General features: G+C 43.3%; 1 protein-coding gene across 1 annotated transcript; it reads right to left on the bottom strand.

Annotated features, from left to right (window-relative positions):
* Positions 1 to 2,128: 2,128 nt before the first annotated feature.
* On the bottom strand, positions 2,129 to 25,932 carry LOC106751859 (cytoplasmic dynein 2 heavy chain 1). The gene is made up of 47 exons (XM_014633061.1): positions 25,696 to 25,932; positions 25,070 to 25,398; positions 24,816 to 24,978; positions 22,864 to 23,045; positions 22,687 to 22,799; positions 21,965 to 22,210; positions 21,549 to 21,769; positions 20,932 to 21,330; positions 20,408 to 20,649; positions 19,950 to 20,273; positions 19,769 to 19,835; positions 19,225 to 19,561; positions 18,668 to 19,019; positions 18,117 to 18,459; positions 17,856 to 18,020; positions 17,511 to 17,728; positions 17,278 to 17,404; positions 16,845 to 17,168; positions 16,397 to 16,678; positions 15,865 to 16,111; positions 15,016 to 15,523; positions 14,129 to 14,521; positions 13,861 to 14,040; positions 13,185 to 13,550; positions 12,789 to 12,907; positions 12,403 to 12,713; positions 12,069 to 12,217; positions 11,651 to 11,932; positions 11,124 to 11,353; positions 10,770 to 10,898; positions 10,446 to 10,694; positions 9,875 to 10,311; positions 9,525 to 9,659; positions 9,159 to 9,388; positions 8,811 to 9,020; positions 8,335 to 8,623; positions 7,460 to 7,969; positions 7,032 to 7,294; positions 6,722 to 6,922; positions 6,239 to 6,470; positions 5,988 to 6,141; positions 5,493 to 5,715; positions 5,010 to 5,440; positions 4,531 to 4,842; positions 4,179 to 4,429; positions 3,446 to 3,740; positions 2,129 to 3,338 (listed from the first exon to the last, which is right to left on the bottom strand). Exons 1-47 carry the CDS (start codon positions 25,930 to 25,932, stop codon positions 3,049 to 3,051), a joined length of 12,297 nt encoding a protein of 4,098 aa, XP_014488547.1. The 3' UTR covers positions 2,129 to 3,048.
* Between the last annotated feature and the right edge of the window lie 683 nt (positions 25,933 to 26,615).

Here is a 26,615-nt window from a genome sequence, read left to right on the forward strand (position 1 = left end):
TTCCTGCTTTTATATATATATATATATATATATATATATATATGAGAATATCTATTATCGACTTAAGATTATATTTTTCTGTGAAGAATAAATTATATCGAATATTTGACAAGTTCATTTGTATGTTAAGAGCTTAGTGTTGAGCGCAAAATAATACGCTAAAAGTGATCGTTAAAAATGTCCAGGATGTGTCAAGAGAGGTGATTGATAAAAGTATAAATCCATATTCAATTCAATCTCAAGCAGAGAGTCCTCGAGACTCTAAAATATACGTACTCCTGATAAATGAACTTTTGCCTCTCAGATGAAACGATCTTCGCGGTCTCTTCATCGAAATCGATGAGTGCTTGACATTTCGAGGTGAAGCACGTAATAGTGTACTGAAACTATCGAGTGTTAGTATCCCATTCGTCGCGCGCTCTCTCAGGATCACACATGCCGAGGACCTTCATATTATTATGTAAATAGCTAACAAAATCGTCGTCTCTGAGTGTCTTTGAGAAGAGCTTATTTTAATAGCGGCTTTACACCCTCGGGCTTAATTACCGAGATATCGAACGTTAGAAATTACGAGCGAATGGCCTCCGATTCGATTTTCGTTGAGAGAGATTGACTTCGCGCACGTTGAAAAGAGAGAGAGAACACGACGTGATGGGATACCCAACGTATATCTTTACCGCTATTTTGAAGTATTAAGAGAGAAATGCCTTTCGTGGTCTGTACCTGTTGCACCATTGTCGATTATCGGATAAAAAGGATATTGAATTTAAAGCAGAACATATGTATAATTAAGGGCCGTTGTAGGCGCGTGCGTGAGGTACGTTTCACGCACGCACGCACGTTTTCCTACGCGAGTATACGCGTGTATCGTATGTCGAAGAAAAGAAACAAAGAATAAAGGAAGATAAATAATGTTAGTTTTAACATCCGGTAATATCGGGTGTCGAAGCCGGTATAATTTCACAGAGTCCTCAGAACTTTCGGTGCTGCAGATGAAACGAGGAAACACGTGTACCACCCATACTGAGTCGCTCTTCGTTGCGAATCACTTTCGCTTGCTCGCAGCATCGAAACTCCCCTCACTCGCCGAAATTGTACCAGTTTCAGTCCTCGGAGGTTACATTAGGCCCGATGTAGGAGGGAAAGGAGGAAATTAATAGAATTTCCCGGTTATGTAGCGATGCTTCTCGCGGTGAGACGGTCGCGCCGACTCGCGCCGCAAATCTCAATTTAAGTTTTAGAGCAATAAATTGACGACAATCACGACATTTCGGCGTGAGCCGGCGCTCGCACCGCGACTATTTACTTCCTTCCCGTCCGTTCCTTTCTATTCCGTTTCCTCTTTCTCTTTCACTTTCTCTTTCTCCCTCTTGTTCGAGATTGCGTCTCGTTTGTTCTTGTGCGAACGAATAAGTCCTTAATGTTCAATTCTCTCTGTACTTCCCGAGTAAAAGTTACAAAGTCGTATAGATAATTTAATTATAATCGATATTATGATAGAGAGTCTTGTTATTCCGTGTTTGTGATTTAAAAAGTTCGTTGTATTTGTCTATACTGGACGACGAAACACGATTTGCTCTTACACCACGTATGAAAATGGCGATTATATTTTAGATTAATTTTCGAAAGATGATTTCAGATCTTCTCATCGTCTCAGCGATATAAGTTTTAATGGAATGTAAACTTATCTTTAGTTCCTTCAACTTTAGTATTAAATATCATTAATAATTAGATAAGTTCGTTCGATACGTTAAAACTCTTACACATTAATAATCAATGGCTACTTTTGCTTTCATTGATTCCGTTCATTCGGCATAAATCGCGAACTTGGAAGCATCAGGACGTTCAATGTGTCGTCCAGTGTTATTAAGAGAGGTTACGAAATGTTAAAAATAATATAGATTCAAATTACGATAATTCGATGAAAATCTGTCCATTCGCCTGTTCGTCCCTCCGTCAGATAAAACTCACCGAATGTTTTTATATGTATAAAAAGAAGATATGCAGAGAGGTTCGGTCACTGCTAAGTTGTTAGAAACACGAGATCTACCGATATCACGAATTTTATTTGATGCCGAATAAAAACTGGTACAGCTTTATGTGAACATCGATATATATATANATGCAACCCGCGAGTTTTGTGCAACATGCAAAACATCGCTTAAACATTGAGAATCTCTAAGTCGAAGAATAGGCTTAGGCGGACCAACCAATGACCATTTTATTTTATTAAAACAACTGATACTATGCTGTATTATCTGTAATTTTAGATCTATTAAAACAAAACCACCAAATTGAACTGTTCTTGTAACATCCCGTGTAATGCACCAAAGCGGAACTAAAGAGAATTCGCAAATAAGATTCGGCGCGATAGCGACGGAATACCTTGTATAAGATTATCTTTCAACAGATTCCCGACATATCTCTCTATGTATTTTTAATAATAATGAACGTATTAAAATTGTTCAATTCACGCTTTTGATCCATTGACATGTGGTATGTACTTTTCTCCCTCATCTGTTGTCCAACTAAAGAAACTAACTAAAAGATATATTGAGAAATAATAAAGAAAAGAATAATAAATAAATAAATAAATTACTACAATAAATAATTTCAAATTTTATACAGATTAGGAACTTACGTTTCTCACGAAGAATGTCTCATAATATATGTAAATAATATGCTGTAATAATTTCGTTTCGAGTTATTCACTCTTTACACGAAGTGATTCGTAATTATTGCCCGAGCGATACGGTTATTTAAATTTAAAAAATGTTTAAAAGAAAATCCTTACAGACGAACGTCGAGAGGCTATATTTTTCAAATTCAACGTTATATATCTCATTAATTAAATCTGATATAAATCTGATAAAAATTTCATCGATTTTTATCATCTGTAATCCCAGAACTATTCACACTTCGACGTTCTCCTCTACAACGCTTTTCATCCGAAATCTTAATAAGTGATCTACTTTAACGTTTCATAAGTGCCCGGTCGCGATTCATCCTGTATCTTCATCGTTGGCTCCGAGATTGGAGATGATTGTGCTAAGATCTCAGATACAGAATGACGCCACGACGTAACCACGCGTCGTGCTCTTCTCTCGGGCACGCTATCGGTAACGAGCAGATTAGGGCTTCCCGTTGAACGCTTGCGTAAACGGGTATATTCAGATGATCTTTCCGATGCGTGTCCTCGAGAGCGTTGAGATTATCATCGCCGGACTTAGTTTTCGAATATTCGTCGAGCATAAACGCCACTTGACACGTCGGAGCGACCGCGACTGCCGGCGAATTTGCGTCCAAGTCCCTCAGCACACCTTCCTGGATGGATGCTCCTGCGAAGAAAAGTTGTCGTCCGGTTAATCCTCGAGGGAAAAGAAGAACGTATTTTTCAAGCTTACCGATGCATGCACATGAAAATTCTCTCTTCAGCTAACATTACCTGATATAAGTAAACCTTCGAGCGAAAGCGACACCTTCCAGTCCCTGTTCGCGCGATTCTCGGTCCAATTTGCGCGGAGCTGGAGTATTTCCAGCGGATGACCGAGTTCTCGCGCGGTGTATTGTTTCAGTGCAGTTAGAAGAGCACGCGGCCGGGACAATTGAGACAGATCGACCCGACGTGGTATACTCATCGGTGAGGATTTCAGCGCCTCGTACTTCGACAAAAGTGCCTTCACGAATTGAACGGCATTCCTCGGCCCCGCCCGCCACTCCGTAAGCCAGTGCTTAGGAGTCTGTGGATAACACAATTCGAAATCGTTGTTGCGATTAATTTTATAATGATGGCAAAATAATGTCACAGTATTAATTTAATTATAGTATCGCAGTAAGCAGATATTCTATTTAAATTAACGATTGATATCATTGCTTTAACGTGATATTAATGAAAAGTGTAATAATTATTAGAGAGAAATATACACGTGAATGTATAATTTAAAATTAAACAAAGAACGGTCTGCCAGTGTTTGGCATTAATCGAATAAGATTTTTGTTGTTGATTCAAATCTATTAATTAATAATCGAAGTTAATCATAGATGTAATCATGAGTAATTTAATCGATCTTAATGATATCAATTAACGTAAAATTAATCGAAGCAAAGTAATTGATGAACGCTTGATTTTAATCAACTAAAATTTTAATCAATTAAGGCCCGACACTGGGTATCCTTACCTCGGTATCTTCGAAAGATAACGCGTCCATGTCCATTCGTATAACATTCAATAACTTTTTCATATGATCAATCTCGTCGACGAAAAAGTCCTGCAATGGATCTCTCTTGTTGTCGCGCACCGTACCCGTGTCATACGTGAACGTCGACGAACATTGCCGATCGATGATTTCCTTCAGGTCCTGCTGAGCTCTCGATTTTTCCATCTTGTCGCTGCTCCCCTCGTTGCTGCTGAGATGTTTCATCAAGATGCCTGGACAGTCATTTAGAAGACATATTAATTAGGAAAAGTGTAATGTAAAAAATAGAAGGTAAAATATTAGTCACTTAAACTCATCTAAAGGGTTGAAATACCTTTGAGATACGTCAGGACTTTCTCCGCGGCAGCCCTTTCCCATGCTCTGTGAGCGTTAGCCGGGAGACCGAAGTACTCCTTCGGTGAGTCGGTATCGTCCAGGTTCTCCAGCGATTTAATCGGATCGACGAGCGTCACGTCGGTGATCTTCAACACGCCTCCCAGCTTCCGGCGACCCTCGAAGATATCCTTCGACCATACGTCGCGTATCATCGAGCGTAAAGCTCTCACGTCGTAGTCATCCTGAAGACGACCGCCGTAAACTGCGACGTCGAGTAAACCTCTGCCGACTTGCCAGTCACCTGATTGATGACCAAAAAGTTGCATCGTAAAGTACTAAACTAAATCATAAATGATTAAAGAAATAGTAAATATATGCATTTACCGACAAACGCAGATTGTCCTGCATAAAATGATACTATTAACAAACTGTCACTAATAAATGCTGTGAATTCGAGAAGAATTGGAAAATCTATACCTTGCTGTGATCGCTTCTCCCTCGTCATTTCCTTGATCACCAGCTCGTAGGCTGCCTCAAGATCCGAATCGTTCCACTCGTACGATCTGATCCAGCCCTGGGGAACGAAATTCCGTCGTTCTTGCAGTGTCGCGTGCAGCCAAGAGAGGACTATTACAGCGACCGCGCCGTCGTCGTTGGGTTGCGTCTGTCGAAGTTGCTGGAGCGACTTCCTCATGTTCCTCTTCACACCCTCGGGAGGTTCATACGCCAGTTTCAGGCAGAGCGCCGCTAAGCCCGGATAGAATCCCGAGCACTCCTCGGTGGTCAGCCAAATCCTCGTGGAAGGATTCTTGCTCGTGGTGCACATCGGCGAACGAAGCAGGCTTTCCAATCGCGGCAACCAATTCAGAGCGAGCTGCAGGTTGCTCAACAGTATCCAGCTGCCGTTTCTGCGAAGAAGAACGTGTGATTGCTGCGATAATGAAGAGATCGTCGTTTTACCTGCACGCTGCCTCCAGCGCTGATTCGGCCTGACTGATGTGTCCTTGGCCCAGGGAGATCTCGGTGAATCCGGAGGACGACGAAGCGTGCTTCGCAGCGAGCGCACTCAATTCGGGACCGGGATCGGCGCCGGGTGATAACAGCAACAGCACAGGATACGAGCCTTCTTTCTCTTGGGCTATGCTACCCAGTGTCCACAAGGGCGGCGCCAGATCCTTCACACCTTAAGTCCATTCGCAAAGTTCGAATTATTTAGCGCATTAATACACAAGGAAACATTTTTGGTTAGCGCGGTAAATTATTTCCTACCACAGTGACAGCGAAAAGATTTGTTGACACGGAAAAAAGAATTTTGCTGTTGTAGCGGAACGTCTTTGCGACGAAAATTTAGTTGGCATAATTAACAATTAATATTCCTGACAAATCATTTTGTTGTTACTGTAGTGACAATTCGCTACGCCAGCAAGAATTTTCTTTATGGGCGTGTCGTGATACCTAATTGATTCGCAGCCAGTTTCGAGAGAGCGGTGTGCAAGTAGTCGGGTCGCAGAGCCTGCACGACCAAGACTTTCTGGAAGGCGCTGAGTCCATTGTCCGCGTAAATGTTGGAAATATCCTTCAGCCAGGAAGATTTCATTCTAACGGCAACCTGTAATGAAGAAAAATGATTCGTCAGCGAAATTTTAATCTTCGGATTTTGCGAAGAATTTTCAGATCGACGATATCAATGAGTGACAGTCTCGTACATCAGGTAGAGAAGAACTTAAGGCTTGCGCAGCCCCACGTCGCTCGTCCGGCACCCAATCGGGCAATTCGAAGTCCGAGTTATCGCCGTTGCTGATCGCACCGTTGTCGAACAGGAGATTCCTCTCGGCGTCCGAAACCGGATTCAAGGATAATGCCATGTGCAGAGCCAAAGGAAGCCTGTGCTTCCTGTAGATCGCCTTGGCACAATGATGGAACGTCAGAGTTATCAATCTGGAATGTGGTACGATCAATTACACAGTAATAAATGAATTCATTGCATTTAAATATTGGGTTGATGTAAAAGTTCGTTCCGCTTTTTAATCAACTGGTATAACATTTTAAACTTTAAAATACAATCAAGTATGCGCCGATTGGCTCAATGACCCGCCATCTCGCATTCGTAGAAATTCTAAGATTTAATTAGAAGACGCAAAGAGTTAATTAGAAAACGGAACGAACTTTCACATCGACCTAACACGTACCGTTTTTCGATCACTCTCTGCGATTCCTTCTTCCGCCTGTCTTCACCTGCCACAGTGTAGTCACCCTGTACGGCTTTCAAGCAGATGTCCGTGTAGGCTTCTGTAGAGACGACGTATAAGGAGCTGAGAAGAGTTAGCCCGCTGACAGTCTCGTAAATGTTAGCTGCGAACTGCGCGAACTTCTCGTGATCTTTGGCTCGTCTGAGAAAAAATAAAGTGACAATATATAATTGTTCAGATTGAATATCAGCGCGTTTCTAATCTGAGTTTAATATATGTAAACTTAAAACTTCAGAAGCCATCAGCATACTTCGTAACTTCGCTCAAGCTTTGTCTGCTTCCCTCGAGCGCGAGGGCTATCTCCTTCGCCTTGGACTGCGTCGCCTCCAACGAAGACAGGAGTCCACCTTGTCTTTGTCCCTGAGACTCTTGCAAGAGATCCTGGCCTCTGGCCGTAGCTAATTGACTCAGTAGATCTAACCTGGCCGCGTCTCGTTCTCCGGACAATTTCTCTTCCCTTTCCAGAGCTTCTCTCCTTTGCGCTTCGAGCTCCGGAGTCTCGTTCAGCAAAAGCTTGAAGAAGAGTATCGTTAATTATCCAAACGTAAGTCGGAGCAAGTTGTAATGCAAGTTAGACATGATTAGATTTATAATTTTGAAGGCTCGGGAAAACCGACCTTTTCCCATTTTTCTGCGAATTTTTTCGGCTCTTTTATCTTTTCTTATTCATTTTTATACCTTTTCCACGAATCTCTCCGCCAAGCTCTTCGTGCCAGTGCCGAGCGTGATCTCGCATAATACAGCGTCGGCTTCCTTCGGAATATCTTCCAATCTATCCTTCCTGGTGGCTAAGAAGAGCTCGAAGCCTTGCTGAGCCGGCAAAACGCGATCGCCGAGTCTGAGCGGTCTCCGGCGAAGAAGGGGTAGCAATGTCGACGGGAAATCGACCAGTTCCTCGACCAGGAGGGGTTTCCCGAAACGCACCGCTAGTTCCAGAGCCGTGAGGAACTTGGGGCTTTCAGGTTGTGTGACCTCGAGTCTGGAGCCAATACTGCGTTTAATCCAGGACACAGCTACGCCCGAAGGATCGAGGAGAATAGGCACCAGGGGACCTTTTAAGACGCGAGAGGCCGCGACCAAGCTGCTCGTGTCCGCCGGTAATCCTTGCGCCCTCCATAGTAATCCCTCGCGTTCAGTAACTAGCAATTTCACGGCCGATTTCTTCCAACTATCGTCCTTTCCGGGATCCTGTGCGAATAGTTAAACGTCTGGAATTATTAAGCATTAAGAAGCGATCACGTTATGTTGAGTTAGAAGAGAGGTACATTTTACCATTCGATATTCTAACAAAATCAATTTTTTTTTAATTTATTTAGAAGAGAGCCACTCCTGTTCCTTTTCGGCCGATTATGTAATGTCGTCACATTTTCATAAAAATCATGTCTTAATATAATTATTAGGTTTTCAATTAAAAATATAAATTGAGAGCCATAACACCATCTTCTCCTCCATTAATATTAAGAATTTTAAAGATCTTAATTGCGAGGAGAGAATTTTTACGAAACAACCGATTATGTAAATCTTTCAAAATGCACAAGTAAAAAGATATTTGCCTGATACACGAGCAGAGCCGCCGCATTAGCCGCCTCAACGTCCAGTTTTTCTTTCCTGACTGTCAGCTCCTGGAATTGAGTTTGCCAATCGCGATGCTCGGTATCGAGCTTCTTCAAAAGAGCTCGTGCCGTTGATAGACTGGCCTCGGTGGATTCGGTTCGCAGCTGCAGCTCGGCTGCACCCCTCGTGCGCTCGGCAAGTTCTTGCTGCAGCTGCGCCACGCGGCTCTCCACCGTGTTTAATCCAGCGGCCAGCTTGTCCAATTGTGCCTCGGCCGCCGCCAATCCCCTTGAAAGTCATACAAATCAAAGAGAGCGACTAATAAAAGGATTAAACGCTGAATATATTGGAGAGAGTTTTACCGTCGAGGAGGAGATTACTCAAGGGATAAATATAAAATAGCTTTTCTCGCGAATTTCTCTAGAGAAATTAACCAAAATTGGTTCGTTACAACTGGAACGAAGAGGACACGCACTCAGCTAATTGTCGTTGTTCCCGTTCCAGAGGGGCGACTTGCTGCAATATCTGACCGTACTGGAGATTAGCGAGCACCCAATCCGCCAGAGGAGCGGCCGCTACCGACGCTCTCTTCGCCGTTTTCTCCTCGAAACTCTCCGGACGTTCCTTCACCAGCTTGGCGACCGCTTCCAAGCTGGTGGGCGTGCTGCGCCTCGCGTCCCAATTTCTGCGCATTACGAAGGAACAGAGAAAAGTTAATCACAGGACTTATCCATCGGATAAAGCGTGCTGTACGGATGACGATTAATTCAGTTTAAGAAAGAAGAAAGATTTTAATCGCGCAACTAAACCGACCGTCGCTTACCTGATCTCGTCTTTAACGCCTCGTTTCGCGAGGAAAGTCTTCATGCTGTTCCAAGATGTGTCCTTTATGCCCATTAGCCGAAGAACGCCCTCGAGCACGTCTCTCACTGGCGCCGGAGGTGCTCTCAACGAGCGAACCTCAGCCAGCGCGTCGGCACTTATGCCAGCCACTGCTTGAGCAGCTTGTTCCACCAGGGGCTTAACTTTCCCTAATTCGCTTTCTATATCCACCTAAGCAATCAGTTTTCATTACCTCAAAATGCACACTGACGTTGATCAATCTGTCTCGTGCGAATGGCTATTTCAATTTTCGAATAGTTGTACCGATATAGTTAAATTGATGCTTCGTAATGGCTAAGAAGAATACCTTACGTCGCGCGAGCTCGACGCTCTCTCGTTCCGTGCTGGCCTTCAAGTTCGTCATCTCACCTCTCTGGGTGGTCGCTCCTCTCATCGTCGCAGTGATTTGCTCGAGAGCAGCATTGGCTCGTCCCTTCTCCACCTGGAATATATAATCATTATAATATCATAAGTCCAGCGTTATCCTCACTATTGAGTAAAACAAAGGACCGATGTATCGCTTTAATCGCATTTTTTAGACATCTTAAAATAGTCTGTAAGTAAGACGTTTAAGATGTCTTATATCTCAGTTTTAGGTTTTGTGCTGGATTTTAACCTTATCGTTAAAGTAAAAATGAACAAAACAGTTATGCAAACCTCGAGCTCCTGACGCTGCCTCGACACTTCGTCTTCCAGTTTAGCCACCTGTTCGCCGGCTTCTCTCAGCTTCCCGATACCCGCTTCGAGAGTCTGCAGCTTCCCTTCGACTTCTTTGCTCCACGTATCGCGCAGCTGTTTCCACGTGTGCACCAGAGCCAAGAATCTCGCCGGCGCCCGTTGACGGCGAGGTGCCTGCAGATGAGACCCGATCATCACTTTCGCGCCAGCCGACAGCTCTTCGAGCTCGTCCAGCTGCAGAGTTCCTTCTTGGACCGCCAATTTGATCAACGAGCTCTCCCAAGACCACCACTCGCCAGGACCAGGCCCGGAGCCGAGCAACGCGCAATGTCGAAGGAGATCCAAGTGTAACAGCCGCGACGACTCGATCTCTTCCGAGTCCAAGATCACCGCTACCTGGAGATACTTGCGCAGCCCTGCGGAACGTTATCGATCGTTGCATCCTTACAACATTCCGAGAATATTATATGAATATCATTAAATATTGAAATAACATTTTTATAATATTTTATTTGACTGCAAAGGAAAAAGACCGAGGAAGTATACGCACGATGATACAAGTAATGTTCCAGCGTTCCTTGGAAATCTTCTCGGCGGGCGAAATCGGCCAACGGTGCGACTAGCGTGTCGAGTTCATCCGCCGTGAAGAGACCCGGAACTTCCCCCTTGGATACGATAGCGCTCACCAGCACGGCTAAGCTCTCTTCCCTGGCGTGGTGTTCCTCCAGCAGAAGCAACGTCGGTTGGCTCTCGATACCTGCGGCTTGCACGGCACTTTTTATCGCCACTCTACCGCGTTCTGCGGTAGAGAGAAAGAGAGAGCGTTACGACAATATGTGCTTCGCTTCTGTGAGTTAAAGTGCATTTACTGTACCAGGTCCCGAGTCGATCAGTCGAAGGGAAGAGAAGGTCGCAGCCAGTTTAACAGCCGATCTCCGACCCGCTCCAGGTCGTCCAATGAGAATCATACCGCGGAAATTGCAGCCCACAGCCCAGCTCAGTCCTAAAAAAAATAATTGACGATTGTTAAAGCCAATCTGTGCAGAAAAAAGTGCTACTTTCAGCAAATAAATAATTACTGCAAGATTCCTTAGCAAATTTTTATTTAGATCAAGTAATATTTACTTGATCTAAATAAAGTATTTTTCAAGTAAATTTTGAAAACAGGAGGATCTTTTAAACAATATTATATAAAAATTAAAAAAATTAATTTAATCAGGTTATTTACCAGCTACAGTTTCCAAGAGGTAAGACGAGATCGGCGCCTCCACCGGTTGGCCTTCTCTGGCGCATCTGGCTGCTACATTGATTGTTTCTTCCCGCCATTGTTCTTCACTTAGAGGATACAGACCGACGTTTGCGTTCTTCCACACGAATAAATCGTTGGCGAAATCTTTCACATCGGACTCCTTTGACAATAACAGAGACTCCCACCGTGTCTGCGTTTTGGGCGCTAATCTGGAAAAATGAAGTTATACGGTAACTTCACGCAAAAGGCAGAAGCGTTTAAGTAAAATTTCAATTTAGATTTATTAAATATATTTGCGATTTCATTTAATTTTCTTATCGATACAGCTGAAAATAAAAATTACGCGAGAACACTTTCAATCTTGAAACACAGAGGATTATTTTTCTCTCCTCCTTTTTTAAACACTGAACTTATATCGACAGTCTTTGTAATATTTTGATATAATCTTTATATTAGAAGGGAATAAAAGTGATGACAAAATTAAAATATAAATATAAATATAATACCCTGCACGGAATAACCGATGCCCGATATCTAATAAATGACGAGTGATGTCCGCTTCGTTTTCAGGGGTAGGATAATACTTCAAGCGCGTAGCCCAGGAGACGATATCCTTGAGCGTCCAAGCAATAGAAGATTCCTGAGAGGAACAGGCAAATCGGAAAGCATCCAAGATACTGGGCATCATTCGAGCGATCCAAGATTCCGCCATGATGGAGTCAACTTGCTTCAAGGAGTTTCTTAAATGAAGCTCGAGGATCGCTGCGATATCCTTTTGACTCGGATACCTGTTGTGGACAAATTTTATTTTAATTAATTAATTAATTAATATTATATTTAATTTTAATAGTGTTCGCAAAACTTTCACTCTAAAAGTTTCAACATATTTAATTTTCTAATGGAAAAATGAAAATGGATACATACTCTAGATAATAAGTTGCGAATAAAGCCTCAAGTCTAGGATGTAATCGAGTGCTCACATCGGCGGTGCACAGGATCGTTAAAGAAATTTTGGAGAATTCAAGATCCTCCTCGAGGAATCCTTCCTCTTGAAGCAACTCTCTCACTAATTCCTGAAAGCAGGTTGATCTCGCTGATTTATTGATTTATAAATCCTTATTTGGAAAGAAATTATTTCATTTTAACTTTTCCTATGTTTAATTAATGCTTCAGATATTATTTTCACGAACAACTCATGAGGCGTCTGTATGACTCAACTGATTGAAAAATTAGAGGAAAATACACCTGTGGGTTGTACCTGTAAATCTTTAGCGGCGAGATGCATGTCTTCCAAGATGAGAAGCACTCGAATCCCAATTTTTGGTTTGTACGTTCTACCCTGTGAGGAGGACTCCAGGCGCAAACAAGCCTTTTTCACACGCGCCACAAGATCGTCAGATCCGTAAAGCGATGATGCTCTCACCACAGTCATGCTATCGTGATTTTTAATTGTCCACAACGCAGCGTTGATTAAAGTGTTCTTTCCGCTGCCTTCGGGCCCACGAATCATGATCGGGTGACCCTCTTCTATCCATGGCAAAGTGGCTGCCAAAGCTCTTCTGATGAGATCTACGTGAAATATCGTGAATGAGATCTCTTTATACTTTGTCTTCATTTATATAACATCGAAAATTCCCATCACACCTGAAATCGAGACAGGTCCGTAATCACTGTCGATAGATTCATACTTATCGTTGAAGGGCTCCAGTCGGTCAGTTTCATGATCGTACAAGACGGCGCTGGGTTTTTGTGGGTCAGGACACCTGAAACAATTAAATCATCGAATGAATTAAAAGCTTCAACGTAACATTAAATTAAATCTATATTAATATTGTGAAATCTTTTCAAAAAGATTACGTTCGATTTCTCGATTAAGATAAAGTCAATCGAAGATAAAGTTGATTTAGAAGTTTTGGAATCACTGTAATTTGTAAATTTCCGTGATTAAAATTAAATATATAAAAGTTTTTATTGTCGTTATTTAATAATCCCAGTAAACTTGGGGTTATTAAATAACGACACCGTTTTTCAAACACTTACCAACTATCGGTCGATCCATAGATGGACTTCGCCAGATTGTTCCTGGATTCTTGATCTTTCACTTGGCCGCATAATGAGAGCAGAAGAGCCTGGGTGGTTTGCGTGAACGTCTGAGCCTTACTCAGATGACACAACGCGGCATCCATCAGACCAGACGCAGACGACTCATCGACATTGATCTTGAGAGTTTCATCGATGCATGAGCATAAATGGGCGCTCGCAACTTCCGCAGCCGTCGAAGAGAGTAGTTCTATTCGCCGTGGCGTCAACAAGAACGTCGCTCTCGTTGATCCAAGATGCAGAACGCCCAACCGCGAGACAGTAGCCGGGCTGGCACCGGCTAGCTTGTGAGTCTCGAAAATAAACCTGTTTTACAAACACGCATATAATAAACGCAGATGATCGAGCGGTTGAACGCTGCGATTATGAGATTCAAATTCCAAAGTACCAAACTCTAACATGCATTTAGCTGCGTATAACAAATGTTACGCACTTTGTGAAATAAATCTTGATCACGTATCTTGATAAAAATGATTGAATGAGTCAATGATACTCTTAACAGTAGTAAGATCGATCGTACGTTATATCGCTGTTATGCATTACGGATGTTGTCGGAGAAATATTTGATTGATTAATTAATTGAATTATTATAATATATATTTGAAGAGCTATCTACCTTGTGCCGCTACCAAGTCGAACTCCTATTCCGTTTGGCAACGTCAGTAATCGATTATCATCCAGAGCAGAGTTCAAAGCCTCCGCCCATTCAGGTTCAACGTCTCCGTTGAAAACGATCCAGGTCGTGGTGTCTCCAGCCGACGTTATCGTGCTCGACAAAACACCTTCCTTCCATTCTCTATCCACGCGTGAACGTACATATAATTATAATTAATTTGAATAAATTCTATATAAAAGAGAGAAAGTGATTACGTCTCGACATTTACCTCGTCCGCGGATTCACGTGACCCAATAACGTGCTCTTCGGTACCGCACCTGGATAAACGATAATCTGCTGCACGGGTTCTCCGACTTTCGCCATCGCCTCGGCTAAGCACGACCTGATCGACGTTTTCCCGCTGCCGGGCGGGCCGACTATAGCAACGCCGGTTCTGCTTCTCAACAGGTCGTTCAATTGAACGCACCTGTTGGCGATCTCTTTCGTCAAGGCTCGAGCCTCGCAGATCTTCGACAAAGCGTTGACCAAGTCCTCGCTCTCGGTGGAGACGGATAATGAAGGATTAACGTTCGGGAAGAGATCGCTCAGCAGTGACATGAACTTCATCGTGTCCGTCTCCGTCAGTTTCGGGAGCGTGGACGCCTTGATCGAGATGAGCAGCCTAGTGGATAATAAAACATCCATTTCGTCAAATCGAAACAGAACATTTTACGTTCTTCTTCTTTGTTACGTCTTCGAAAGATAGCACTCGCTGTCCAACATCGTCATGAATGTGAATAATCATTTCCGACTTACTTTCGCCTGATGACACGAATCTGTTGTTCAAATTGGGCTATCACGTCACAATTTTGTGAAAAACGATGTTAAAGAGATTAAGAACGACGATTTTCATGTCGTAGCACCGGAAGAAAATTTTTTAAAACTTCATTAATATCACGTAAAAGTATTGACTTTTAACTTTAAAATGTGTTTCGTTTCCGTTTCGACATAATTTGTTGTTTTCGAGATAGAGCAATTTGAAAATAGCTCTGCGTGATAGACAAATTTGGATGGCAGATTCAGCAGGTAAAAATAATTTAGAAATGACTACTCGCACTCTTGGTGCGAGGGAATTTCGTTGGACAGTGTAGTCTATCCTGAGGAGAGCAAACGTACCTGGTAGTCTCGTCGACGTCGGCGGCCGGGCGCAACGCGTCCAGCACGGACTTGAGCGACCTGAGCCCCCAATCGTAATGCGGCTGCTCGGAGAGCATAGTTTCGGCGATCTCGAGGGCCTCTACAAGCCGTTTGCCAAGAGTAGCAGCTTCTAAAAACCCGGCGCATTCCAGCAGAGTCCTGACGATGTCCGATTTGTCCGGACGCGCCATGTTAATCGGTCTGAACAGCCTCGCCAGGGAATCCGGCAGTTTGCGCCGGCCTCCGTACTCGCTCCCGGCTGGATTCATCGTGATGAAGATGCAGCAGTGAGGATCCAGCTTGATTCTCTGATCGCCCAGTAGGATGTCGGGCGAGCCGTTCTGTATCGCCTCTTGAAGAGGCCTCACCAACATAGCTACCGCGCTCAGGGTGTCCTCCTCGAGACGGTTGAATTCGTCGAAGCAACCCCAGGCACCAGCCTGCGCCAGTCCGCCTAAGATACGCTTCATACTGCCAGTATCCATTCCTACAGTGATTTAAATATTATAGATCTTTCAATATCAAGCACTGTGTTTGGATTGAATAGAACTGCTCGCAGAGTTGACTTTCAAGTCAAGAAATCTATTTTCGTCATTAAAAATTTAATTAATTCAATATATTTATCCGAAGACTTAAAACATTATAAACTAAGTGAAATTAAAGTATGACGCGGAAAAGTAAAAGACGAAACACTCTGCCTGCTCTGACACTTACGTCTGTTATTATCTTACACTTGTAATTAGCTTGTCACGCAAAATTAATTGTAACATCCTCGTATTAACTTGCTATCCTAGTGCTCGCTTAACGATCGGAAAATAACTTTCTCACCCTCATCACAGTTGAAGACGAGGACGAGTCTGCCTAAAACAGACGCTAACGCTTTGACGCTTTCGGTCTTCCCGGTTCCAGCGGGACCCGTTGGACTGCCGCCTAGGCCGAGTTTCATAGCTTGCGTAAGAGCCAAGAAACACCTTTCCGTCAAGGGAGTCCTCACCAAACCGATCGCTGCTCCTTGGTACTCGAATCGGTAAGGTAACTCCGCACCGGCGCATCGTACCACGTACGTACCTTGATTCTTGAAAACAGAACCACGTGTAAAATAATAAAAAATTATTCGTCGATTTTTTATTAATAATCGAAATAAATTTAAACGGTCTCTACGCAATAAACAGTTTTTAAATAATTTTATGTGAATAACGATCCATTGAAATGTGAAATTTTTATGTCACTTTAACATGGGAATATGTTAAAAAGTATAAAAGTACATGTTAAATTAACGCCTTGTTAAAGCAACGCAAAAACTTCTGTGGACTGTTCTTTACACAAGCATTTTTATTCTTATTACAGAATCAGAACTTACGGTCTTGTAACTCCTCAATTGCTTGTACCACATCCAACCGGCATTCTCGCCAGCTACCACGGTCTTCAGCAACGTTCTGGCTACTTGCAGGTGATGAACGGTGTCCAGAAGAAGGCCGCGCGCTTTCAGCGCGGTTAGTTTGTCACCGGCGTCTTCCAATCCTCTGTACCTTGCTCGTTGCGACTCCAAAAATTCCACAAGCTTCTGCAAGGCCGTACGACCCTCTTTCAAAGCTTGCTCGCAGCGTTCGGTGAATCGTATTCGCTCCGAGAGTAATAATACCTGCAAATTATTTGTATTACACATGAGGGTAAAAATAGATGTACAAAATTCGTCGGGTGAAGAAAACTGGTTAGTAAAATTTTTGATTCGACTTTTCGAATTAATTATTGTTGAAGTATCGTTTAAAGTCGTTCAACTTTTGGTAAAATGTAACAATATACATTACTTGGGTAGGATAAACAGACGGGTCAGGTGTGGAACTGCTTAGGCATTTCTCTAAACTGTGCCGGAGAGCCTTCTGCATGCCTTTCTCGAGGCTATTCAGCCATTGTGGTAAAGATTCCGTGAGGTCGACGACTTCCGGTAACTTCAACATTTCTCCCTCGGGCGACACAATCGCCGTCAACGTGTTGTTCTCCTTCACTACCGAACCCACGCCGTGATACAACTTCGGCAGATGAGTCTCTAAGCCTTTCCCGCTGGCCGATACCAATTCGAAAAGATCCTCGTCGCTGAGGAAGTACAATCTCGGATAAGCCGCTCGTTTCTCCTGCAATTTCGAAATCACGTCAGGGATATGTAACAACGAAAGGATTCTTCGCTGCTGTTTTGTTATGATTGTAACGCTTCGAACAGACTTTTCGATCGTTCAATCTTACCTCTAAAAATTCATCCAGACTTTTCTGGCATCTATCCAGCAGATCCTTCAAATTGATTAAAGCAGGCAGCGGGAGTCGCCTCAAGGATGGCACTCGAGGATCCCGCGATACGTCTCCTATGAGATGTCTAAAAATTCGTGAAGGTACGAATTAACGTTCGAATATAGTATGGAGAAAATCAACTAAGTTAAGTAAGCTTTTCGTTCTACAAATCGCGCGTTATTGCAAGTTACCTGAATTCCTTGTCAGCTCTGGACCATCGTCCGGAATCGTTAGGAGCCGCGCCACTTCCGTAGACCGGGTCCAGGTAGACCCACTTCCTCTGCACGGTGCTGAGCACCTTGATCCTCTCCTCGAGTTCCGTTAAAGCCGCCTCCCAGCGTGCGACTCGGGACGCGAACCTATCGTGTCCTGATGTACCTTTCGCTCCTTCCAGCAGGAGTCTCAGTTCCTCTGCGGCCGATTCGATCGTGTTGTTTTTTTTTAATCGAACAAATTTCATCTTCGTGTAAGAAAATGACGCGTCTCACTCGTCAAGTGACGATTCTTAAAAAATGGGAACGGCACGAATCGGTCGCACCTGTTTTCGCTAAGAGGCTGCCATAATCTCCGACGAGTTGGATTGTCATGTTCATGCTGTCGGTTGTCTCTTGCAACGGAAGCGCTGCGGTACCTTCCCAGATCTCCAGGTCCACCAACGCTTGCCGAATCCCTAATTCCGCGATCGCTCGTTTCGTTATTTCCTGAATGAACACGATGTCGCATTTGGCGTTTCGAAGAATTCACGATGCGTGAAAGGACGATTTTTGCTATCTCGGAAGTAATATGTTCTCTCTTACTTTCACACGGTCCTCGTTTTCCGCTAATGCCTTTGTGGCGCCGAACAAATGACCCAAAGTGATATCCCGTGGATTCTCGACTTTCAGACGGAGGATGGGTATTAGCTCGGTCCAATGCTCATCGGCGATCTCGTCTCCCCGAAGTAGCTGAATAGACTCGATTGCAGATCGAACCTCGTTTATTTTCCTGCCGGCGAAGGTGTCGGCTTCCGCGTTGTCTTGCAAGCGGATCTTGCTCTCCCACGAGTCAAGCCAATCGTGGAGTCTCGGTAACCTCCTCCTAGCCACGGCCCACTCCTCGATTTCCTGATTCTTCAGCTCCTCCAGAAACTCTGCTTGGAACCTGCGCACAATCGTATTTAATAGCAGAAACTGTACAGATTTACACATATAATTTATTTGGACATTTATCTGTTTAAACATTTATTACATTTTTAACGTTTGCTTTAAATAATTTACTTGAGCATTTAAATTATAGATGTCTGCCAGATATTTTATGCAGATGTTTAATTCGATAAGAGAGAATAATTATCTATTAATTATACGGAGACCTGTGATTCGACTCCTCGGCCTCCAATTCTCGCTCCAATTGCGACAGATTAATATCGTCATCCTCCAGGACGCTTTCGAGATCCAAATTTATTCGTTTGCAATCCGCTTTCAAAGAATCCATTTGCTCGTTTAGATTAACCCAACGTTCCTTCATTGATAGGAGCCAATCGAGCGACATATTTTCCGACCTCGTAGACCACTTGGTCTGCCATCTTTCCCTCTCGTCTCTCAACGCTATCGCCTTGTGACGGAGGTTCACTTTGGTGTCTTCTAATAGTCGCACCATAACGGCCTTGTGCTTTTCTAAACGATCACCCAGATCCTGCCAAGCGGCGTAAGCCGCGTTCACGCCTAGTAAAATAAAAGGATTTCATAGATGTTAGTTCAGCAACTAAATGAAGATATTAACTCTTACATCTTATCGATATCAATGTTTGTTTCTTAATGCTTGCATCGGAAGAAAGGATAAGATTATTATGTGAGAAGAAATAATTTAATACATTTAATTTAACTTTTAACTTTCAATTCGATAAATTTTAATTTTATTTAACATTACCGTCTAGCTTCTCGCTGGTCCACGCAGCCATAACTTTGGCGAGGACAGCAACAGCCTCCATCTCCTCAGCTACGCCCGCCGATTGTTGCTCGATGCGCGCGTGAGCTTCGTGAGCTAATCCGACCTCTTCCACATCACGTGGTCTACGTTCCAGCTCTTTGGACGCGAAGGACAGGAAATCCACTATGGCCACCAGACGCGAAGACGCTTCCGCCCTTAAATCGGAGCACAGACGTTCCCAGTAATGACGAGACGCCGTCTCCAAGTCGTTCCTCGTCGTCGCGGTGTCCACGCATATGCACAGGATCTTCACGTCGCTACCTCGCAATTTTCCAACCTACGTTGCAAAAATTCAACGTTTGGACAATTATTTCATAAGAGCGATACGAAGAAAAGAGATTGTAGAAAGTATTTTATATATATATATATATATATATATCGGAGAGCATTTCTATCGGTAAATAGCAACAAATTTCTCTTTGTTACTTTTTATCGCGCAGCTCACTTTCTAATTTACACTTGTCGTAGATTTGACATAATTTACCTCTTGAGCCCATTGCTTGGCCTCTTTGAAGGCTCTCGCCCATTCTTGAGGAGGTTTGCCTTTCAGTCTGGGAATTTAAACAAGCTTGCGATTAATTTGCAGCTTCGAAGGATCGAGTACGATACGTGAATACTTTTTAAATGTATATAATAAAGAGGCGCAATAGCTAGATCTGACTTACCGTTCTCCCACGTCGATATTGGCGGGCGTCGCTAAATTCAGCCACTTCATTCTGAAGAATTCGAGGGTGGACAGAGCGATTTCAATCTGCTTGTACACGCCGCTGAAGAGATACGCGTTCTTCTGCACCAGATCGCCGAAGTGCGCATCGCTTATGTCGCCGACGCCTCTGAAATTTATCGGGATGGAGAGCGATCGGCGAATAACGGAATATAACTTCGCGCGAATATCCTCGAGCGGCGGCCTCCATTGCAAGGACCCGTCGCGAAAAGTGAGCTCCACTCGGATCTCAGACAGCTTCCTCGACATGGACGGCAAAGCGCTCCTGAGCACAAAACGCACAAGTATGAAAGTATTTTATCCAAAATGTTCCGGTGAAAAAGATTCTTTCCAAAATAATTGTTATCAAAAGCAATTTGCAGTAATTAAAAATATTTAATAGTAACTGTGTCATCGCACCTGTACGCTACACCCAGCGCCTTAAGAAGTTGTCGATCCCAGTGCAGCTTCCAAGCCTTCGCGTTACCGTATTCCGAATCCACCGCGTCGACGATCGCCCTCATGCTCGCCAGCGTCTCCTTCCAGATGCTCTGATTCCCAACTAGGTGCACAGCATCGCCTTTCAACAGGTTCGACACGTAGTCCCGCAACGTGGAGTGCTTCGAGATCAGTTCCGAGTTTTGTCGGGCAAACTTCACCACCTAAACTTACAAAATTCGTAAGAATTAGCAGCGAGGAAATTGATGAAAATCTCCAAGTAATTCATTGTTTCTTTCTTCAAGTAAAAGATGATCCTTCTCGTGTGGAAATTGTCGCGGTTACTAAGGAAAATACGATATGCGAGTGTGAAATAGCCCGCCTCCCCTGTCCAGAAGCCCTCTTCTTCTGCGGTATCTTTTTTAACTTTAATTATTACCATTCGTTAGTGGTCGCTTTTTAACGCTTGGTAGTCCATCGTTAGCCGTGTATTTAATTATTCTTACCAACTCCTTCAAGCGAGTGGTGTACACGTCGACGAGATGAGGATCCGACCAAACGACACCCGATTGTTCCTGAACGGCTCGCGCTAATTCGAGGGCTATCGCCAACATGAGCGGTCTCTGAGAAGGCACCATTCGATCGCCGATCGTGTTGTGGAAGGTAGCGATCTGCTGAAGAGCTCTGGCTCGTCCGGCCAAAGTCGCAGCTCTGTCCACCAGCTCTCTGATCTCCCTCGGCAGCTCGACACCCTCGCCGGACAGGGCTCTGGCTTCTCTGATCATGGTCATCAGTCGAGGATCGTAGGTCACTCGCATCATGCTGGTGCCGGTAAGTTCAACCACCGGCGAATCAGTGCCCAGACTCAACTCCTTCCTGGCTATATCGTTCTTGGTGTTGTTCACCTGCACGAGTGAAAATGTTGTGCCAAAAATGAAGACCGATGGATCAATCGTTGCGCAGATAACTTGTTTAGATTATAAACTGATCTGACAGTATCTGAATTTTTACCAAGTCATCTTGTCTATTACTTTATGTTATGGATTCTTTTTCTTTATTTAAGATTATAGAAAGAGCAAACGTAATATCGTGTTGAAAATAAAAGTGGGTGGTTGAAAATTACCCATGACTCCACTAAGTCTCGTTTCTTCTCCTCGACGTCCTTCAACGCGCTGGATAACTGAGCCGCCACGTCTTCGTAGCCCGGCAGATCAGCGAGCAACTCTTTTCCTAATTTAGCCAGACTCTCTAATCGCACCTCCGAGGATCGAGCGGCTTGAACCTCTTGTAACACTCTAGGAGCGTCCAGGAGATTTTCCGTATCGGGGCCAGCCGAGCGACTCTCTGCAATTTCGAGGGAATATTTCATTAGACGATCGAGTCAAGCGAATCGAATTATATGATTCTCGTCCTCAATATCTACAGAGAATACGCGAAACTCATTGCGAAAATCGTCCGTATGCATTTTTCCACGTTTACGCGACGTAATGCTTGAAATAACGAATGTTGAGGACGTTTCGATGTTTGGGTGCTTTCTACCGATTAGATCGCGATATGCAGAAAGCAGCGATTCTCGTTCTCCACGTAAGGCCCTTTTAAGACCTTCCCTCTTCATCAGTTCGCTGTATCTCTCGAATTCGGTTACCAAGGAACTCGGGGTGTCAGCGTCGGCGATCTGAGTCTTGAGCTTCTGTGCGACGCGTTCCTCGGCCGGCACCAAGCCTTCCTCGATCTTCAGTCTCAGCCGGCCCCACTCGTCGTCACGTTCCTCATCGTCTAGCGCGACTGAATCGCAATCATAAACTCTCGTTATACGAAATAATGCGACTAATGCGAACTGATTAGGGATTCGTTGAGTTTCGATTCTGACTTTTGCCACTTGAAGAAAAATAATTTGCTGTCATAACGAATTTTATGCAACGAAATCTGTCAGTTACTATATGGACAATAAGACGATTTGTTAAGAATATTACTTATCACTCGCTGGATTATTTTGCCGTAAGAACAAATTAATAAATGTAAGAAGACACTACTTTGTTCCAACAGCAAATTTACATGTCTTAAGGACAAATTCACCCAGCAGACCTTTTTTATCCTAGTGACAAAACTATCCCCGTTCTAATTGCGAATAATCTCCGTGCAAAATTATTTTTTTCCTTGCACTTTGAATTCTCGAGGAACAACAGTGTTCGAACCACAGATTTGCCGATCACTCGTTAAGAAACCGACATAAAATCTGTCTAAGACAGATCAACAGATACCTTTCGTGTCATCGAAGGCTTGCAGCAGCTTCTCGATACCGAGGCCGGATCGCTCGCTCGACGTTAGGAGTCTGCTCAGTTGGCGATGCTGTGCGCGCAATCCAGAAATTTGCCTGAGGACCGCGAGTGCGTCTATTAATTATTCCCGAGCGGATTATCGTGCGCATCATCGCCTACCTGAGTCTTTTGCCAAGCTTCGAGCATCTTCCGGGTACGAAGATCGGTCCACGCCAAGGGTGAAGCGAATGATGCGGCCAGAAGAGCTCCGTCAACTTCTGCGTGGCGTTTATCCATTTGTCGCACACTGTCGCACCGAGCGCGATAGTCTCGTCCTTTGCACGAGCATCGGTTGTGTCGATCTGAAGAACAATATTCCATAAGTTGTTACACATATAAATCTCTCTCTCTCTCTCTTTTCTCTCTCTCTCTCTCTCTCTCTCTCTCTCTCTCTCTTTTGTATCTATCTTTGTACTTTGATGAACAGATACTACGCAGAGATGGTACAATACAACTGACGACAATCATAAACATCTAGAAAGAAAGCGCAAGAATTTCACGAAGGAATATGAAATATCTACATGATTGTAGATCAATAATAATAATAATAAAATAGAAGAAAAGATAGTATATCATGGCTCTCTATTAATATTTTGTACAATAACTTTAGCAACAATCAATATTTTAGATTGAGAACTGAACAATTATATTCGTCAGTGTTGTTCAGTCAATTCTAGATCCAAAGTTATGGAATATTTATTACTCAGGACGTTATTTAAAATATGGCGACATTGCATATTGGGTTGAAGAGAAATAGAGGTGGTAGTAATGTGACCCATAAAATAAAATAAATTTGAAAAACTAGTTTTATTTGAAATAATACACGTGTTTTGTTGCAAAATTATATATTCAAGTTACGTACTCAAAATAAATTCTTAGAGGAGAAATAACAGGGAATATAATTGTGAATTTTTAATGTAGATAATAATTTATTTGTCAGAAGATATAATCAGTCAAAAGGATAGAGTAGTGTGGTGCAAACAGAAGTACAACGGTAAACTATCGACTTATCGAACAACTACTTCGATAAGAAAACCTTGAGAAAAAGGTCATATTATCAGCGCTGTTTGGTGTCTATATTAGCATAATAGCTTGCTATGCTTTTGTTTAACTTTGCGCAACTCGAAACGTGTACAACCGAATGAAATATTAAATAATGAAAAAAACATTCAAATGTACATATATTTGTGTGATAATACACTCAAGCTCAATAAGAATGGAGAAGTATGTATAATCAAAATGTACTTTAAAAACGTCTAGAAATACTCAAAAGTAAAAATACGTTGTAACAAATGCCGGTTATTGTGTGTAAACATATTAAAGCCACTACGTAACGGCAGACTACTAAATAAATAATTCCATAAGTAATCGCTAGAATTCATCACGATAATAGTGGAGACTTTAAGAGAGGCCATAATATTTACAAAGCCCATAATATATTACCATACCATCTTCTCTAATAATAATATAGTTAAAAAAATAATAATTTCTTTCACTTTTTCCATAGATTTTTCCGATTTTTCTCTAAGAGTAGAAAAATTCGTTTAGAAAAATTCACGTGTGTTTAATTAAAACTTGTATAAAATAATAACATTACATATTATATACTTCATATTTGTTCATATTTATTCATAATATATTCAGTTGTAATTCTTTGAAGACAATTTGTTATTATTTAAATTCAGTTAAATGCAAGCAATTTTCTTCTTTACAGAAAGAAGTAAATGTGGCATATTTTAACCGAATCCACGCGAATTTTTCTAAACGAATTTATCACCCTTGGGAAAGAAACCAAAACAACCCACGGGAAAATCGAAAAAACTCGGGTTTTTTCGGGCCTTCGAAACCATAAATAATAATAATAAGAGAATAATATAACAATAACAATACACTTTATTAGACGCACAAGTTGTACACAGTGAGGATTAGGTATCTACTAAAATGTGAGCAAAAGTGACCAAAAGGCTCTTCAGCAACAGCTGACCAGGTACAAACAAGCAGAACGCAAGCTAAAAATATACTACTAAGCAGATCAATTTTCTCGTTAGAAACGTTCACGTGAGTTCACGTACCGCGTCGAGATAATTCTGCACCAGCTCGACCACTTCATTCCCGACTACATCGAGAAGCGACTTCATGCGTTCCTCGGTGTACGCCGGTCCTCCTAGCTTCCACAGATCGTCCACGAAGACGGAGATGGCCTCGCAGGCCTCTTCTACAGCGAACAGTCCATCTCTGTGCAAAAGGTAACAACGATATATCAGAAGAAGCGAGAGTGGTGAAAAAATTCTGGACGCCGGGCGAGGTGGGGAATAAAAGAGTTCACCTCGACACCGCGGCGCTCTCGAGTTCGAGCCGGATGTTCTTCACGGACTTAGCGGCTTCCTCGCAAACCGTCTTCTCGTGCGACCGTTTCACTTCGTCCTGCCTCCGCCGCCAAAATTCCTCCTCCTCGGCTACGGTGCTCGAGAATCCAGAGTTGAGCAGTTTCTCCTCCAGCTTCTTCAAGTATGACGTGCTCAGGCCGGACGAACGGAGAGTCGGCGCCCATACCTGTCGGAGACCCTCGATCAGCACCGAGCCGTCCCCGCAGCCGATCGAAGCCACCTGCACCACGTCGTGAAAGTTCTCCTCTGTGACCGCCGCCGCTGTCACCTGTGTGCGGCATTTTTTGCAACATCAGTCGATAGTAAGCGGCGGTAATTTGGCAGTTTGCACGGTGGCTTTCTAGAGTATATACTTTCTATCGTCGCGATCGTCGTCACGGAGGAGGCCTCCGTGACGAGGACTGCGGATCATCAAGATCATTAGAGATCAGCGTCAACGAAGAGAGACGTAGAGAGAAGCGTTTCTATACACGTCTAGGCGTCGTCGCAAACACGCGTCGGTTTCCCCTGTTCGTCTATCTTCGGTGCCGACGTATATTTTCCTTGGCGAAGGAAGATTGTATACCTTGAAGAAGACCAGCGTGTTCTTGCCAGGTGCCAGCTCCGTGCTCAGTTTCAAGCGCACTTGGTCTTGATCCGCATCGATCGGTCGGGCGCACAGTGTCCTGCATGACGACTGCTCCAAGAACCGGTCGAGGATCTCACGGTCCTCGACGTCCTCCTCGTCCTGTCGCACGGACGCGCTGAAGAAATGCCCCGCTGTGGAGACTATGAGGTACCTGCGTTTGTCGGCGACCACCATTTCGACGGTGACTCTCTTTTTTTCGACCCGTGTGTGATCGCATGGAGAGCGGCGCGAAGAGGTCCGCCAGGAGGTGCTGCTCGACCAGGTCGTCACGACGACCGGCGATCAACACACAACAGCTGTCGCTAACGCTGCATCGCTGCACGTGCGCGTGACGTTGCTCGCATCTGTCAGATTGCTTTCTAATCGTCGTATGATGAATTAGAAAAAGCCTGCGATTTGTTTAAATTTCTCTCACTCAATCACGGACGCGATAACATCCGACAATGCAAGAACGTTTCGAGCGCAGAGAAAAGGATTTCTTTGGACTTAATAATATTGCTTCAATTGAAACATCCAGACAACACAAATGTCCAAAATCGGGAGACATTTTTAAGTTGTCTTTAAGATATCGTAATATAAGATCTCTTTCATTTTTAAGAGACATCGCCCCGATTTTATATATTGTACTGTCTAGGAAATTTGTCTTTTCGAATAGAGCAAACAAACGAATTGATTTGATCCAATAAATAGGACTGTTCAGTTTCTCAAATAAATATTTTACGTCAAATAACATATTTCTTTTGTATATTCATCGAAACATTACAATAATTATCAACAAATTATTTGAAAGAAATAACGCTATATTAGAAAAATTAGAAAAACTTCTTTGTTTCAATAGGACAGTAATTTAATATATA

The sequence above is a fragment of the Dinoponera quadriceps genome, unplaced genomic scaffold (assembly GCF_001313825.1).
Source record: "Dinoponera quadriceps isolate SergipeBrazil2010 unplaced genomic scaffold, ASM131382v1 scaffold316, whole genome shotgun sequence".
In the NCBI taxonomy this organism is placed as follows: Eukaryota; Metazoa; Arthropoda; class Insecta; order Hymenoptera; family Formicidae; genus Dinoponera; species Dinoponera quadriceps.

What these genes read in the sequence shown, in the direction of transcription:
- LOC106751859 (XM_014633061.1), bottom strand. Translation starts at nt 25,932, where the DNA reads ATGGTGGTCGCCGACAAACGCAGGTACCTCATAGTCTCCACAGCGGGG. An exon ending in AATATCGACGTGGGAGAACG is followed by an intron (nt 19,836 to 19,949) that starts GTAAGTCAGATC and finishes TTAAATTCCCAG; the next exon opens with ACTGAAAGGCAAACCTCCTC. An exon ending in AGAGCTGACAAGGAATTCAG is followed by an intron (nt 17,405 to 17,510) that starts GTAACTTGCAAT and finishes ACGAATTTTTAG; the next exon opens with ACATCTCATAGGAGACGTAT.